Raw genomic sequence first — 17,995 nt, forward strand, 5'->3', positions numbered from 1 at the left:
GTGGGAATCGAACCCATGTCTCCCACACCAAAGGCAAGCATCTTATCTATGCCCCATCACCATAATGGTAATGGTAAAAAAGTTAATAAAAAATTAAAGCAGTGATACATATTTATTTCAGTCATCGTAGATTTGTCTACCGTTTAGCAGGAGACTGTTGCTGCCGATTCAAAGATCTGCTGTACTTTAGAGACTCTTGTCTGTTAACGTCCTTAAATGTCCCGCAGATTAAAGTGCACGGAGGTTTTTCATGATGGTAATTCCAATTAAATTCTTGCTTTAATGTTGCCACTGTTTACATATCCTTTTAATCCATTCGGAAGTCAGACTACATCCTCACCATCCTCAGCTGTGGAAAAAGTCCAGTATTCTAGCTGATTGAAGTTTTACCTGAATGTGAGAAAACATCTTGGCTGCAGCTAAACTCCTGCAGGGGGCAGCACCTCCCCGCACAGCTCCAACTACAGGAGCGTAAACCGGTGAAGAAGACCACACAGGCTGAGCGGTGCAGGAGTGTTTGTAGAGGTATTTCAGACACATTTGTTTTGACAACTTTCTAATTCCCTGTGATGATATGTTTTACCCAGGCGCCAGTTTGACTGAAAGCTAAGTCTCAAAACCAGCAACAAGACGACACTTCAGTCTGAAACTCACCAGTTTTTAAAGTGTTTCGCTTCAATATTCACGTTAGTTAGCTAGCTAACGTGAAGCTATTTGGGCACTGCATTTTTTCTCAACAGAAACTAACATGTTGAAATAACTTAATGTAAAAAAACACACACGAGCTTTAGCTCAAATGTTTTTCTATTTAAATGTCGAGTTCAGACTGTTTTAGCTGGCTAACGTTACCTGAACCAGCTGATTCAAGGTACAAGGTAGATTTAATTAATCATCATATAACATGAGGGTTGTAAAATGAAATTCCGTTTGTAGTTCCCTTCTGCTACAAAGCAGAAAATATTTACAACAATCAATTTCGTTTAGAATATTGCTTAACTTATCTGACACGAGAGCAGAATGACATTTGGTTTTAGCCAGATTGTTTTCCTTTTACACAGTTTTTAACGGAGCTAACGTTACTTAATAAAACGTCTCATCTCGTTTAATGTAACGATAGCCATGTTAGTTAAGCTGGACATTATGGGAAGAAGAAAATTTGACCTTGAATATGTCGCTGTCGATACAAAGGCGAACACTTTGGCTAATGCATCTCAAGTTCACTAAGTATTTAATACTGATAAGTGATAATTTCCTTGGCTGTGGCAATTACATTCACACAGTGAGTGTGAGCATCCCTGTTGACCAGTCTGGGTTAAATATGTACTGTGAATGATACTTTTTGAATTGATTTATGCAACTATAGTATAGCAAAGCATCAGGCACTCTGCAACAACAACTATGTGTGTGTATTTGTCTGGTAAAGATTGTGGAAACACACGATAACCCCCAGAGAGATGATATTATAATGTGTGTCTTTACTTTTGCAGAATGCCTTTCCATTTCTGCCCCCAGTGCGGGACAAAGTTGCAGCCTGGTTTCAGATTTTGTCCATCGTGTGGGGAGAAGCTTCCCTGTCTTGTTGATGAATCTGGACCTGGGAGCTCGGCTGCGTCTTCAAGTCTCTCTCCACCCAGAAGGGATGAAGCAGCAGCGTCATCAGTTAAAATGAGCGTTGCTTCAAGCACAATTTGTAAGCCCACGGAAAGTGAGGATAAATATCTTTTGTTAGGAGTGTTATCCATAGATTTGAGAATTTGTGTGGTTATAAACTTTTGGAAATTGAAATTATTTTGTTTCTACAGCTCATACATGTATTAACACAACTCCAATCACAACTCGTCCTGCACTGCGAAAGACCCGTAACTCCCTTCGTCTGGACAGGGAAGTTAAATTCAACATTAAAGATGCTACTCCACCCGTGGTGCCCTCCACTTACCCTGCCGGAGATGACCGGATTGAGGGTAATTAAAATGGTCCTGAAGCAGCTACTCTAATTTATTTGTTACATTTTCTGATGACATGTGAGGGAAGTGAGTACAGAGACATCAGTGACTATCAGCGTGAAAAATAATTTGACAGCTGATGCCTGTCTTTGAAACAAATGATTTGTATCAACAGATAATGGTGTTGGATTGGTTGGAACGCCACCAAAGCAGCACACAGTCACTTTTAAACTCGACGCAGAGGTAGAGTCAGCTTTAGGGTCTTCCTCTTCTCCTCTTGTAAAATCCCCTCGACCTGGTGAGCTGAAACACTAAACATCTGTTTTATACATTCCTTATGAAACATGCAGTGTGTCTCTCTCTTATTTTCTGGCGTAATCTTTCCTCTCTTCCCTTTTGATTGTGGCTGGATCCACATGCAGTCAGGGGAAAGGCAAAACTCTCCAGCCCTGCTGCAAAGCAGGTCGAAGAGGAAAAGAGGCAGACTGATAAAACAAGTAGGAAAGCAGAGGAATCAACGGCAGACAGCTCTCTTGTGACTGTCTCCTCCCCTGTTTCCTCACCAATCTCCAAGTCTCCTTTTAAAGGTGAGCAAAAACTTTATTTATTATTTAAGGGGATTTAGTGTAAAGACATGTGAAGGTGTCCTGGTGGTTGGTTGACCTAAGATACACACTCTGTAACTGTGATGTTCCTGATTTGATTCAAGTCACCCTCCTCTCTCCTTATGTTTTCTTTCAGGTAAGAGCAAAGCCAAGAAGACAAAGCTTTGGTGCGCTGTGGAGCCGCTGCAGGAAGGTGAGGAGGTGACGGACACAACGGGCAAGAAGTGGAAGCTGGTGAAACTGCTCAGTCAGAGTGTGACAGAGCTCATCTACGAAGGTGAGACTGTGCACATGGCACTCTGGCTACATCAGCACTGCTACGTTTTTGTTTGAAAACGGAGACCTTTTGCTACGTTTGCCCCTCTGGTCCAGACTAAAACGGCGTATCCGAAGACCTAAAACAGAGAAGTTTGAAACCGCTGCTCACCCTGTTTTAATTTTTCAACCCCCGGGGTAGTGTATTAGTGCAGACAGACGAAAACGGAGGACTTTAAAAATGATGATGCAGACGCTTGACCCAATGAAAAACCACGGTAAAGCCTGCCTCCGCTTTGTTTTGCGATTAATTCAGATCCTGTTTCCACTGACTCATTTCACTTCACAGTAATAGCAGGCTACCTCATAGTGTCCCTCTGTCAATATCAGAGCTTTCTGATGTAGGTTTTCAATATGAAAATATAAGACATTAAGGGCTGTAATTTTGAAAACCTACACCAGGTAGCTCTGATATTGACTGAGAGACACTCTGAAGTGGTCTGCCATCACTCTGAAGTGAAATGAGTCAATGGAAACAGGAGGGTTTCTTGAAACATCAGTCTGAATTCACTGGAAATAACATTTTTTAGAGACTTGTGTAGTCTTAATCATTTATTTAATTAATTATTTCGTTTCTGCCACACCGATTGAATACTACATTATTTTCTCCAGATGCTTACTTTTATTTTGAAATCTACTGTGAAAACGATGTTATGCCTTGAAAATGCACGCATTGTAAAACAAATTGGAGGCAGACTGACTGTTTTTGTTCTGGTATTTTTATTAAAATATTTTGTACTGTGCACAAAACACTTGTTCTGTGCATGTTGCTGTTTTCCACTGCCATAGTATAGATAGATAATAATAAGTGAACTAATGTTGACTCTGTCGTTGACAACATCGCTTCTTTTTCCAAAATAGAAAAATGATGTTGTCTAACCTGAGTTAAAATGTCTTAGGACCAGTTAAAGCAAATCTTTTAAACTTTATACTGTTGGCCCTAACAAAAATTTAAATGAATGGTAGATTAGAGCCAGTGCACAATTGAATAATATCAGTTTGTCCTTTTCATTTTTCCACAGTTTCACAATCCAGTTCCAAGGAATCAAATCACATCCTCAAACTGGTAAGTCACTCACAGTAAATTTCATGGTTTTCTGTGTACTCCATCCAAAAATTAATTGTTGTTATTATTACGACTATCCCTTTTGTATTCATCAACAAATTGAATGTTTCCTGTAACCAATACTTCTCCACTCCACTCTGAGTGGGATCAATAAAGTTTATCTTGTATTTGTTCCTGTTAGGGAGCTAAAGATGGAAGAATCTTCAATGAGCAGAACTTTCTGCAGAGAGCTGCCAAACCTGCGTCTGGTGAGGGTTTAGTATGTTTTCTTTTTATGGTTAGCACCTCACAAATTGGAAAGATTAAAGGGTCACTCATGGAGCTGCAGGTAAACCCTGACTAACTATTTCTGATGGTTAACTTTGTTAAAACAAAGGTAGCTGCAGTCTTTATCTAGCAGTTGTTCAGTGTTTATATTGGCTGTAACAAGTCAATCAAAAGTCTAAACTTTAACAGCTGACAAATAGAAAATAGAAAAAACTACAGTATGAAATAAAGTTGGACAGTGAGAAGAATCTCTTTCATTTCACAATCCAGTAAAAACAGAAATGGAGAAAAACTTACTCAACAGGAGCATCATCGTGTCACCTTGAACTCTTTAGATGCAATTCTGACTATCCACGTTTGTTCATCCTCCTGTCGAAACATTTTGTCTCTCTCTAGTGGACAAGTGGATCAAACAAAACAAGATGGATTTTCTGGGGATCCCTTCCTGTGTTGGCTTTGGTCCTCATGCGGATTCTTACAGGTGTGGAGAAAATAAAATTTTTTAGGTTTGAATATTTACACATTATATGAAAAAACATTAACTTGGGGCTTTGCTGTATGTCGTCATTTTGTCTTATAGGTTTCTGATTTTCCCCAGCATGGGTCAGTCTCTCCGGTCTGTCATGGAGGAAGAAGACGAGCTTCTGTCTGAGAAAGCTGTTCTTCAGCTCGCTTGTAGAATAGTGAGTGTAAACTTGTTGTTTTTCCAGACAACATTTAATCTTCAAGTCATAGTAGAAGTAGTATTTTACCTAAGTCACCATAAAATGCACAGGAAACTGATTTCTTTCTCCTTGCAGATAGACGCGCTGCAGTATATCCATTCAAACGAGTATGTTCACGCCGATATTAATGCAGAAAACATTTACATCAAACCAGGACAGAAATCACAGGTGAGAAAGTAACAAACTGCAGTCTCTCAGTGATAGATGATTTAAGTGTGTTTTACACTGACCACTCTTTGCGTGTGTGCTAGATATACTTGGTAGGATACTGCCATGCATTCAGGTACTGCCCAGGTGGACAACATGTGGAGTACCGTGAAGCCAGCAGAACGCCACATGAGGGCACCATAGAGTTCATCAGTCTGGACACACATAAGGGAGCAGGCGAGTCACTTCCGCTGATTCCTTGTTCCACTAACGGCAGCAAATCACATGCCATTTCACTCTATAAGCTGCTGTAAACCAAATGCTGCCAGATTTACTTCCTCCCACAGTCCATCTGTTTTGCACAGCCGTCAGGCACACGCAGAGGCTCCACTGAGTAGATTTTTTTTTCCTGAGAAGCTGATTGTATAAAAGGTTCTTTCAACATTTGACTTGTTTCATCATGAAAACCATACAAAACTGGGTTATATGTACATCTGAGGTTTGTTTTGTGGTGGTGTTTTGTTAGGGTAAAAATGGGAAAACATATGTTGTCGTATGTGTGTGTGTCCACTCAGCTCCATCTCGACGCAGTGACCTGCAGTCTCTGGGTTACTGCATGCTGCGTTGGCACACGGGGACGCTGCCATGGACCGCCCTCACTAACCCGGACCAGGTCGCCACACACAAACAGAGGTGAGAGAGAGTTTATCATTAATGGGAAGTCCACACACATTCGAAACACCATAGAAATACTGAATTGTATCACATGTCTGCTGCATGCCTGCTGCAACACAAACCTCCGTGGTATTCAAGGTAGTGGTACAACACAAATAAAATGCTAATTACTCAAAGAAGTTCTCATTGTAGGTACATGGAGGACGTTCCTGCGCTGTTGAGTCACTGCTTTGGAAAGAAGAGAGTTTCCAGTGAGTTCAAAAGTTTGTTATATAACGTAAAACAAGTGTGTGATTATGTCTTTGTGGCTGATTTATTCCTGTCTGTGTGGGTCACTGCGTAGATGCATTTCAAACCTACCTGACTGCAGTGGCGGCTCTGCAGTACGCTGAGCAGCCGGACTACTCAGCGCTGAAGGCCGGACTGAGCGCCACTTTACTGCAGCTGGGGGGGTCTCCGGAGAAACCGCTCAGTTTTTAAGTGAGGACACTCCCAACTGCATCTTCTGGTTTTATATCACAGGGTTCAGACACACACAGGGTTTCAGTTTCCAGAAAACTTACTCTGCAGAATATTTCAATTTTTTATTTACCTTGTTCTTTCACCATGAGTAAGAGATTCAGCTCCACAGTGTTGATGCCTAAAGCATTTGGGCTGTGTATTTTTGTATTATTATTTTGGGCTACATATTGTGTTTTGTTTCCCCTTCATATTTCTTAGCATTTTTTATGTGAAATAACACTTATTTTTTAAATTAAGAGACATTTTGGCCTTAAATTCCACATTTACATTAACTTCAGATATTAGGGTTGTAAACAAGCTGTACTCAGTACACAAATAATTCAGTTGAAAGTGACACAAATTTGAAACGTTTGCACTTTGTCTGTGTGATAATATTCTAATGTCTTCTGTGGTTTATTTTCAGAGAAATGGAAGCAAAAGAAGACAATTGAAAGCTGGACTGTTTTTTAGCTTGTTTGTATCACACCGCTTGTTTTATCTGTGATGTTTTATTGCACTGAAAGCAGATTGTTGTCGAGTTCAGCGTGTGTGAAACACATCAGGTTAATGGGTTTTGATTGGATCATCATTTGAAGCATTCATGTCACTGTTGGGGGTTTTTAGCATTTCGAAGGCAACTTGAATGGGAGAGTGATACAAGTTCACAAGTTTTGATGCACAGATTTGGGTGATTTTAACACTTTGGTTAAATGTGTCAGTGTTCTTCTACATTTAATCTAATTTTAGGAATTTTTAGTAGTTGCTTTTTCCAACTGTTTGTGTGTTTTTAATGAATTTACCTGTTTGGGGATTAACACTGCAAATACTTGTCTTTTTCCTCTTTGACCTGAACTTACTACTGTACATTTCCTTAAGATGAGGAAATGTTAATTTTCCTGAATAAAATGGCTGTATTTTGTATTCAAAATAGTGCCTCAGTGTCCTTTGACATTCAGTTCTTCAGTCTGAAAGCTGAAGAGCACCAGAAACTCACTGAGGCTCATAAGAAAACTTCTCGCTCGTAATATTTACTAAACCAGAGTCTGTCACAGTCCTGATTACGGCTTATACGTGTTCATCCAACACAACAGACATGTTCATTTTAAAGAAACCTTTATAAAGTTTAAACATTTCTGAACATAAACATTTGAACATTTCAAGACATATACAATTCTTTATATGAAACAGTAAATATCTTATTGTGCACACTCTTAATAATTCAGAAAATAAACACTTATCTTTTGCCTGATCTCTCCTGTCGTGGCATTTAAACCTTACATCTCTTGTCACTTGAGGCACTTTCTGAATGTCGAGGCTTTTGTAGAACGTAAAGCAAGATGCTGAAGGACTATATCACCCCCGTGAGGGAGCTTTTCCACAGCTACAGACCCGATGGCTTCCTTGCACAGGAAGCCTAGCTTACACACTTAAAACTGATCAATTGAGCTTTTTATACAGACACATGCTGGCAGTGTGAGGCAGCTACACATGCAGGTTTAAATATTGTTTCACACTGCAGGTTGTTTTCACGTTTATAAAAACTGGACGAAAGTGACTTTGACTCCAGTCCTTCAAGTGTTTATATTCGTTCTTAATATTACTCACGCTCCTGGTGTTGCTTTGAAGCTTCAATGTAACTTCTGCACTCCATGTGTATTTCTGATTATTCTCATTAACTGTCTCTGAGGCTTAAAATGAAAAGATCCTGTTGGTTTTCAGAGTACATTACTGGTTTGGAAATGACTTCATGTCCACAGCACGGTGATAAGCATCTTCAGACAAAGATCACATGCTCATGAGGTCTTTTCCCACTAACAGATAGAGCTCTGGGCCGTACACTGATTTAACACTGACAATCATAAGTTTTTAACATCCTTACTGTTGGTTTTTAAAACCTTGCAATGTAATGCTGCAATTGTATGTTTCTCTGTAGATTGAAGAAATCCACCAACTTGAACTTATAAAACCCTTTCAATATGATTAGATCACTTGATAAATGCACTGTAATAAAGCCAAAAACAAGGCCGCTTTTAGCTGTTCCTGAAATGTTTACGTTGTGGACATTGAATTTTCACATGACAGGAACACTTTATGAATGTGTAAACTAAGTGGTATCCCACTTAAACCCAGGCAACGTGATGGAGTGTGTGTTGAAAGAATGAGGACTGCGGGGCAGGGTGGGGGAGGCTGAGGTGCCGAAACATCGAGGTTTATCGTTCTTGGTCAGAACAAGGCAAATATGTGCACAAACTCCGCAGTAATGGAGGAGCTTGTTTGTCTGAGCAGTAAGTGGAACATCCTCAAGGCCTCCAGTCCGCAGCGTTAAGAGGGAGATGTTGATCAGAGTGGGAGAAATGGTTTAGCTATGGTTCCACTGTGTCGTCAGAAGACCGTAGTGGCCAAATGGCCGGGAGTAGAGGGACGCTCCTCCTGACCGCGTGATGTGTCCTCTCCTAAAACAAAAACGGCTAATTAATAAACTTGTCACGCTTGCTTTCACATGAACAAATGCAGCCTCTGTTTACTGACAAACGCCTCTTACCGTGTTGTTCATCTCCCTTTTCCTCGCTGCGCTTCGCCTTATCGTCTTCAGGCATTTCCATCTGAGCCAAATCCTGCACGTCCTCCATGCTCGACTCCTGTGAAAAAACAAAACCTTTTTCTTTTAACTTATTTGTTTTTTGCCTGATGAAGGTCTAGTACCGAAACATTGCCAGCTTATAAAAAGATTTTGTAAGTAAGACAGTGTGCAGGTTTTTTTGCGACCATTTTTAACATGAAAACAAATGCTCACATGACTGCTTTGAAAAGAATTCAATGGATACTTTTATTACCTGTGATTCAGAGAAACAATCTTCATCTGAGTTCCTAAATCCTTCTGGGGCTTCCATAAGGATGTCTAGACCATCTGCCTCCTCTTCATCGCTGCAGACACAAAAAGTTCAAGTCAGTGAGGCTTAAGGGGTTAAAGAAACCATCCTTAGTATGATCTATTGATGCATCCACATCATATCGTTCACACCGTACGTACAAAATGGGAATGACAAAAACACAATGACCCGATGACCACTGACCTCCCTCCAGAGTAAAACTTCTCTTCATCCTTTTTGTCTTCCTCCACTTTCTCTTCCTCCAGTTTGCTTTGGTTCTCCTCATGCTGCCCGTCTTCCTGCTTCTTTTCTCCCTCGTCTTCCTTTTCCTCCTCATCTTCGTCGAGGTCAGAGCAGTTGAGAAAGTCAAAACTTTCGAGCGCCGTCTCGACTTCCTGACTGAAACTAGTAGAAGTAGGAAAAGGAACCTACGGAGAAAACAAACGCAGCTGTTTAAATGTCACTATCAACCCACTAGACTTTACAAAAACACAGGAGAGAATGCAGAAGCTCACTGTCGGGGCATCCTCTGGTTGCTTTGGCTCCTGGACGGACTGAAGGGGCTGACTGTGTTTCTCTGATGCTTGTACCTGGAGTCCCTCTCTTGCTTCAGTGGTGCTGTCCTGCGTCTCTGCTTCAGTCTGCCCAGCCGGTACTGACGAAGTCTCAGATGAGTCATCTTTTACCTCCTCCGCAGGTACGCACACCTGTGGGACGCCGCTTTCAGACAAATCCGACCTGTCCATCAGCGACACAGGAGCTACAGAGGACACATCGGGGAATGAGCAGCTCAGGTCTGCTGAGGTTTCAGAGAGGTCAGCTGATTGGACAGACGCTCTGTCAGTCACAGTACAGTCAGGACTACTCTCGCCGGTGTGGCTGTGAGAGCAGGAAGTCTGCAGGTGGCCGTTTGGCACCGCATCTGTCTGAGAGAAAACCTCCCCGGCTTCTGTCTCATCCTCCTCTTGGTTGGAGGAGAGTGACGGTGTCGACGCGCTGGACTTGTGCGGCGTGAACGACAGCGGAGTGGTGAGAGTGGTTTGCAGCATGTTGGAGGCCGTCAGTCTCTGAGCGTGGTGAGCCAAGGCCGGACTGGAGGAGTCGTCAGAGGACTCAGAGGAGTTGGACCAGACGGTCCCGTTCTCCATTTCTCCCTGGCGCTTCAGCAGAGACTGGAAACAAGACACAGAGAGAACTAGACTAAATTATCACTGTTGCGTTTACACACAGCAGCGTGATTACAGGTGTACATGTTGGTTGTCAAATTACATCCAGAAAAAACACTCATTAATCCAGTGGTCCTCGAACTGTGGGTCATACGGGCATCGAATAAAACCAAGGCTAATAATATGGAACGCAACAAAAGTTAAATGAATCGGTTTCACGTGCGACCCGTCTGTCCTTTCATGCTAGCAAGGCTTTAAATTGTCAGTTAGATTTAATTTAATTAAACAGCAAGTAAAAAAGAAAAACAGATGAGGCTCATCAAGCTAACACATCAGTCAAGACCATCTATCATGCTCTGAAGTTTACGGTGTCTATGTCTAAAAACACCTTCAGTTGCACCATGATGATGTTGTTTTGATTATTGGTTATTTTTTGTTATAATGTTCATGTAAGCTCATTTTGTTGCTAATTTTCTGAACACTGTAAATGGTTGGTAAATGATATTTCTGCTCCCAAAAAACAGTTTGAGAACCATTGGATAAATCAATCTAGTAGGTATATAGACAGCAACTTAATTCTAATTTCACTAATTACTGTAATATTTAGAATGTTTTATATAATTATCAACTAAACACATTACCATTTACTGCTTAGTGCGTCACACATACAGATTTTGCTATTTGCTGAATCATAATATACATACACAAATATATTCATTTTTAGCTTCTGCACAGATGACAATACATAATGTTAATATATCATTCTGGGCTGTGGCAGCTTGAGATTAGTCACTATTTGTAATATTTTACACACTAAATGCACTTTTGTGATTTTCATATACAGTATGACTAATTCATTAACAATTGAAAAATTACTCGATTCATTGGCAATGGCAGCAATCAATTAGTAAGTGTTACATAATTTACAAAGTACCACATATACAGTACTATCTGCTAGGAAAAAAAGTGTCAAATAAACAGTTAAAATTGTCTTTCAGTTTAGATTCAAATGAAACATGATCAGGCTTTTTTAATCAGGATCCTGGATTTGACTGGAAATTAACTTCAATCATTTCAATCAATTTACAAAACAATTGCAGACTCACTGCCAGGTGTTTCTTTTGGTTAATAAATTATAATTTCAGGGTTTTTTTGTTGATTTGGTCTCTATGAACTAAACTACAACTACGTCCCAACACACCGACTGTACAGAGGTGAATCGGGGTGTTGTGCGGCTGAATTCACAACGTGAGGATGCCGTCCTATCCGTCACGACGTCGTGGAACGCCTCCAACAGCGAGCGGCTCTGTCTGGGCCAGCCACGAGGCATGTTCTTCAGCGAGGTGAGGAAGAGGAGGGACATATTGGAGCTCTACTCAACCACTATTAAACAGCTACAAGGACCACAGCTCCGTTCATACATGCTGCTGCTGCTCTCACACGTCCCACTACTGCTATCATTCACTCTGCTCGCAGTAGGCAGGGCACTCCCACAGCCACATGTCCTAACACACAGCCCTCTGTGAATATCCTCACACACATCACTGCTACCGCTACACACAAAGCAGTTGGGGAGCAGCTGAAATAGAACAAGCCAGTGAAATGACAGTAATAATAGCCATCAGTAAGATAAATGGCAAATATGCAGTGTATATGTGTGGTCAAAATGAGAGTTTACAAACCTTTAATACAAAATTATAAAACTAGTGGTGTAACAGAGCATGTGTGATGGAGTTGTTGCCGATATCTCTTTAAAATGTGACTCACATAAAACACCTGTTCCCGCATAGAGGGCGTGTCAGGAGGGCTCTGATTGGACAGAAGCCGTTTGGAAACCGTGCTAGAGGATGATGTCTGGTCATCCTTATCAAACGGACTGAAAAAAATAAAATACAGGACAAAGTGTGAGAAACAGAGCAAAAGACACCAGAATGAATGTGTTAAATTTGTAAGTACCTCCAGGTGACCTCCAAGTTTAGCTTCACCGTCCCGAGGTCGTTGATATCCACGGCGAGCGTCTGGGGAAGTGGGCAGAACAGGTCGAGCATTTCACAGGACACACTGCCCACCACCACGTGATTGGCCAGGCTCTTCAGCTCCGTCACCTTGATAACCAAAACAAACAAACCTCAGAGTGATGAGGACAGGCAGAGAGAAGAGTTTTTTTTATGAAAATGCATGTATTAAGTTAAAGAATAAGGCTGGAGATAAATATGTTTTTCTTATTATGAACAAATACCAACAATGAATTTTACGATCAAGTGTTACATGTGTAGCCTGATGGAGCGTGGAGGGAACAACTCTGTGTCATCCAAACCACATTCATAAGCCACACTGGGAGCCATGTTTCTTCATATTATTTTGCAGCTTAAAATAGATGCATTCAAAAAAAATTAACTAACATGATTAACAGCATGCGAGGACGTAGCCTGGCTGAGGGGGAGAAGGAGGTGAAATGCTGCCTCCTATTTGTTTTGAGCACGTGACCAGGACATCGTACCTTTAAACTAGATTTACACCTTATGTGGGAACCAGTGAGCTTGGAGCTGGAATTACACCAGACTTGTCCTCTAAAAGCGGATTTCATTACCTTGATTGACAGCAGATCTGTGACGAGAGGCAGGAAGATGTACTCTTCACTGTCCCATATCTGCTTGTTGCTGACTTCCACGCGGCCTCGTAGCCTCCAACGTTGCCGCCCATAACGCATTAAGACCTGATGGAGCCAAAAACAACTGATGTAATGCAGCGGACGCAGAGACACTGTCAATATCTGCGCCTACATGCCTGTATTCATGTTTCTTACCTCATACTGGTCACCAGCACACAGTCGCGCAAAGCCAGCGAGGCCTGAAACATCCGAAATGGACAAGAAAAATGAGAACTGGACAAATACAGAGTGGAGCAAATAGGAAGTCGGATGAGTGTAGAAAGTGACTCACCCTTCATCTTGACGTGAAATTCTCCCATCTGGCTTTCTAATTCGCTCTCAAGTGAGCACATGTGCTGCAGACAGATAGCAGAAAGGATTTGAATAATTTAATACTGATTTATGGTAACATTAGAATAATGTACAATTGGATATCTATTTTTTTTTTTAGCTAAAATAATGTACAGCACAGAGAAGCACACCCAGTGTACGTGCTGAAACATGTAACAAACATGACCTCAGGTCACTTGCCTCTGTACATTCCCTGTAGCCCTTGTTGGCTTCGCTCAGACTCTCTCTGGCCTCCTTGCTGCCAGTGGCGGAGTTAAAAGCAGCCACCATCTTACTTGCTCCGTCGCGCACTCGCCGCTGTATACAGTAAGCATCGTACAGCTCCTCAACCTGGAGAAGAAAATATCACAGGTTTCAACCAATGGATGTTACATGTTAAATTCTCATCCTGAAGAGAGAATAACATATTATCATGAATTTACTTTGGTTTAGTGCGTTTGTCATTTCATGTATAACATCAGGCATTCATTGATTTGTTTTTCTACCACTATGAAGAAGAGGAACACGTAAACACAGCACTGACACAAAATCACTTTCTGAGGTTGTAATGGTAAATATGTTGGAAAGAATTGCCTATTTACACACCAAACAGACACAAGTCCAATAATCTCCATCAGCTCCTGAGGGAGATATCTGGCTCTTTAGCTTCTAAAGGCTCCACTATGTTGACCAGCTAATGCCTAACTGTGTCTGTTGGCCGTTGGGTGCTGAGCAGGAAGTGTGCAGTGTGTTTTTAAAGTTTTTTTTTTTAAACCTACAAACGCAAGTTGATGAAACTGAACCAAAACCATAAAGTAGTGGGGCACTAAAACCAAAACAATGAGCTGAAAAATTCTCAAAAGCTTCACAGAGTCTGGTGATAACTCCACATAATCGTTTGTTTTTGTACAACATTTTGAATAGTGCAGCTTTAAATAATAAAACTAATTATTTATTTAAATCAATTCCTCGTATACATACACACCTTGCTGAGATGGAACTCCAATCGACGCATGAACCTCTCTATGGCTTTCACTTGCTACAATAAAAAAAGACAAAGAGATAAATGACTAAACTTGACAAAGTCTCAGAGTCTCTTTTCCATCTGTATGCAGGTTTAATGTCCCGCACTCACATTTGTAAACGACAGGTGTGAATGGAACTCACCTTGTCCTGCTCATACAACGACCCCTGTAAAGAAAACAGCAAGAATAAAAACATTTTAGCATCACAAAGTGTCAAATTAACATCCTGGCTAAGGACTGGAGACGACAGCATCCAGACTGGTACTGAATGAAGTCGATACTAGCAGGACTGGTTTGACTACATGGGCTCTCACCAAACGACCGTTCCTCTTGTTTTCTCTGATCTGCTGACCCAGACTGTCCAGCTCCAGCTGGTGGACCTGCAGGTACGACCTGGCAACAACAACAAAAAAAAAAACATCACAGTTACTTATTCATATTAAGACTCAAAAGCAGTTGTATTCTGCATATTCATGATATTCAGTGATATTCCACCTGGCAGCCATCCTCTGGAATCAATGCAAGTGCCTGAGATGTGTTTACTCACTGTAAGCCTCTGCGTAAGGCAGCATACACTTCATCCAGCCGCTCGGGCTGGGGGGTTTTAGTGGGTGGCAGTTTGGTGGAGCCTGTGAACATCCTGCTTCCTTACAAGGCACGTTTCTCTTGGATCAAACAGTGCTGAGGGCGGGAGCGGCAGAGAGAAAGATAAAACATGGGATCAGTTATGATAAAGCCTTTGTGATTATTTCAGTTACATTTTTAAACATGGGCATCGAGGAAACTGGCAGGACAGAGAGCGTGACAAAAAGAGTTCTGCTCACCTGGTTGGTAGAGAGAGTCCGTCACTACAGTAGCATGCTTGGACGGTTGAGTGTAGTGCTGTGGCTTTAACAAACCAAAGGACATGTCCTGTAATTATACAAAAAAGGAGACATTAGAAACAAAATGTCCCTCTTCGCCTCATACCTCAATGTACCTGACAGTATGTTTGTTCCCCCTCTGTGATTATCAAGGAATTTGCTGGTTACAGAAGTCCCTGGAGGAAATATTGGGGGCGAAAAAAAAAAAAAGGACAGAAACCACTCTTTCACTTCCTCAGTCTGGCCAAATTGTTTTGTTGAAAGTCAGAGATGGTGAATGACATGCATGCAGCAACCACAGTGGCAACCACTGACAACAGTAGGGAGTACAGTCTGCTTTTGCTTCTCTTCCCCTTCCTTCCCTACTTCTCCACCCCCCCTCCACATCTAACACCAGAGTACAGGAAGTCTCATGGCTGACTCTACACAGGAAATTCTACACAGAAGGTTGGCTGAAGAATATAAAACCATGCCTCCACTAAAAGAAAAAAATACGACCCTTTTTCTACTCCGAGCTAAGCCATTAAACATGCAGATTAGCGTGATGCTGCAGTCAGGGGAAACTATAGGGAGAGAGGGTCGTGCCTTTGCTAATCTAGTCACAAAAAAGATTACAGACTTAAACCACACTAAATCTGTCAAGCAGGAGTGAAACCCATATTAACACATAGGATCTGCGAATGAACCAGCACAGGACAGGGGTGACATCTGCTCACCATTGTCTGACACTCAACTCAAAACCACGAGAGGAAACGTGTGGTATTATAACAGGAGGGATCAAATGTTCCACCTGTTGGATTTGCCGAAATTGGAAAACACAGATTATAGTTTTATATGATCAAAGCCTCATTAGGAACAACAGTGGTGACGTGAGAATAAGCTGTATGCACCCTGCTGTCTTTCTGTGGCCTCCTGCCACACAGCGAGGACGTGGGAGCTCGGGGTGCACAAGGCCTGGGGTCCAGTTAAATCGCTAATCTTAGCTACAGGAGGGGGGGGGGGGGATTAGCTGAAGTTAGTCAGGGTTAGGACATGGCAAAGAAACGCTGCCATACCAGAGAGCCTTTACGGATCAAAACACCCCACCAGCAGCCAACCTCTGCCAAACAGAGCCAAGAAACCATGAGGACGGCACAGCTACGAAAATGCAACGTCACCATACACAAACACACACACACACACACACACACACACACCCACCCCTCTTACACACTCCCACCCACCCATAAATAGCTTTACCTGAAGCCCACACAAACGCTCAGCAGACTTCAGCAATATTGATAATAATAAGCGCTCAGTTTCCTCTCCGTCAGATGTGCTTTTATCCCTTTCCTTACATTAGAGATCATTAACTGGATTAATCCTCTCTTCAGAGCAGAGTGAACAAAGAGGACACTGTTTGCAGTCACCTCACAAGACTGGAGTTTGGTTGAAAAAGCCTTTTGCGCACTCACTGCATGCACAAGCACATGTAGCCTTGTTCAGGCCTACTGCAATCGCACTTTCACAAATGAATCAATCATTTACTATGTATAGTGAATAGGGCTGCAGCTAACGATTACTTTCATTACAAGCCGTTTAGTCTCTAAATTGTCACACAAAAAAGTAAAACAATGTCCAGCAATGTCCAGACATTCAACCTACAATGGTATAAATCAGATAAAAGCAGCAGATCCTCACATTCAAGAAGCTGGAATTAGTAAATCATCTGCATTTTTCACTGATACATGACCTAAACCATTAGTCAATCATCAGATTAGTTGGCAATTCATTTTCTGCTGCTAATCCTAATTGATTAATTGTCTGAATATTTCAGCACTAAAACTATTTAATGTCAAAACAGCTGGTCAGCACAATGTACCATAGACAAAACGTGATGTCAAATTGGATCTGACCGACAGCCAAAAAATCCCCGTGTGCAATGTGTTTATAATACAGAATAGGGAACAGAAACAGTCATGCCTGTTAAGTTTAGAGATGAATCATGATGCATTTCCTGTCGGTAATCCACTAATCGATTAACAATTTCAGCACATCAGATCAGAGAGCTTTAGTGCAGATATAAACAACCAAGTCCCATTAGACCAGAGTTCATCCATACTTTGTGGGTCCAAGTATGTGTTTGAGGAGGAGGAGGAGGAAGAGGAGGTGTAATGCTGTTACAATAAAATGCAGCCACCGCTATTCCAGATTACTGGATTAGCCTAACCCGGCGGCAGCAGGCCACTGAGTCGGATAAACACACATCACTGCCTTGCTCTTTACTTCGACTAACAGCAAAAGGATGGAGGGCAAACAGCAGATTTAGGAAACGGTGTCGTGCCAGATTTTGTTATTCAGCACGGATCCCACCCCAGCCCCCGGACCTCATCACAGGCCACAAAAAAAGTCCACTCCCGTCCACACCAGGACCCCCAACGCCCTCCGCCCTGAAAGTGTGGGGCCCACAAACTCATAACTAACACCAAATACGACAGAGAAATGAGGGGGGATTGAGTCAATCACGGCCAGCTGGTGGATATAACGTTAATTCGACAACATCACAGGAAAGCAACTTCACGTCGGATGGACTCATGCCCATGTCGAGAAAAATCTAACGGGCTTCTTGTTGTGACCTTGGAGATAAAAAGCAGCGGCCCCCTACCTCTGTTTAAAAGTCTGAGAACCCGGAGAATATGACCGGAGTCTCATTTCCAACGCGATGCTCCACGCAGTTAGCAGAGGTTTACAGTTATTCTGGGCGCTGTCCCTCTCCCTGATTTCGCAGTTTTTTGTGTCCACAATCAAGCTAGCAGCACTTAGCAAAAACGACTTCCGGCTCAGGGTTTTCACTATAAAAGCTCCCCA

The 17,995-nt window shown here is 41.9% G+C and overlaps 2 protein-coding genes across 7 annotated transcripts; one reads left to right on the plus strand and one right to left on the minus strand.

The window, feature by feature from the left end:
* Positions 1-406: 406 nt before the first annotated feature.
* Positions 407-7,172, plus strand: vrk3 (VRK serine/threonine kinase 3). 5 transcript variants are annotated; one of them, XM_046032472.1, is made up of 16 exons: positions 407-525; positions 1,488-1,711; positions 1,803-1,961; positions 2,119-2,241; positions 2,366-2,530; positions 2,685-2,825; positions 3,886-3,929; positions 4,111-4,177; positions 4,593-4,677; positions 4,777-4,879; positions 4,997-5,089; positions 5,173-5,305; positions 5,644-5,761; positions 5,936-5,994; positions 6,087-6,223; positions 6,669-7,172. In XM_046032472.1, the coding sequence occupies exons 2-15, from the start codon at positions 1,489-1,491 to the stop codon at positions 6,221-6,223; spliced, it is 1,650 nt and encodes a 549-aa protein (XP_045888428.1). In that variant the 5' UTR covers positions 407-525; position 1,488; the 3' UTR covers positions 6,669-7,172. The 5 variants fall into 5 exon arrangements, with proteins under 5 accessions (XP_045888428.1, XP_045888426.1, XP_045888427.1 ...); XM_046032470.1 differs by lacking the exon at positions 407-525 and adding an exon at positions 605-868 and having other exon boundaries at positions 1,488-1,705; XM_046032471.1 differs by lacking the exon at positions 407-525 and adding an exon at positions 605-868 and having other exon boundaries at positions 1,488-1,690.
* A 168-nt stretch (positions 7,173-7,340) lies between these two features.
* LOC123958817 (rho family-interacting cell polarization regulator 1-like) lies at positions 7,341-17,949 on the minus strand. Of its 2 annotated transcripts, none has more exons than XM_046032468.1 (17): positions 17,793-17,949; positions 15,110-15,197; positions 14,833-14,966; positions 14,600-14,678; positions 14,428-14,451; positions 14,246-14,299; positions 13,462-13,611; positions 13,223-13,286; positions 13,087-13,130; positions 12,871-12,996; positions 12,237-12,385; positions 12,048-12,156; positions 9,705-10,286; positions 9,319-9,542; positions 9,079-9,169; positions 8,787-8,883; positions 7,341-8,697 (listed from the first exon to the last, which is right to left on the minus strand). In XM_046032468.1, the coding sequence occupies exons 3-17, from the start codon at positions 14,922-14,924 to the stop codon at positions 8,627-8,629; spliced, it is 1,956 nt and encodes a 651-aa protein (XP_045888424.1). In that variant the 5' UTR covers positions 14,925-14,966; positions 15,110-15,197; positions 17,793-17,949; the 3' UTR covers positions 7,341-8,626. The 2 variants fall into 2 exon arrangements, with proteins under 2 accessions (XP_045888424.1, XP_045888422.1); XM_046032466.1 differs by having other exon boundaries at positions 9,630-10,286.
* Between the last annotated feature and the right edge of the window lie 46 nt (positions 17,950-17,995).

Source organism: Micropterus dolomieu, linkage group LG20 (genome assembly GCF_021292245.1).
Source record: "Micropterus dolomieu isolate WLL.071019.BEF.003 ecotype Adirondacks linkage group LG20, ASM2129224v1, whole genome shotgun sequence".
NCBI classification, from domain to species: Eukaryota; Metazoa; Chordata; class Actinopteri; order Centrarchiformes; family Centrarchidae; genus Micropterus; species Micropterus dolomieu.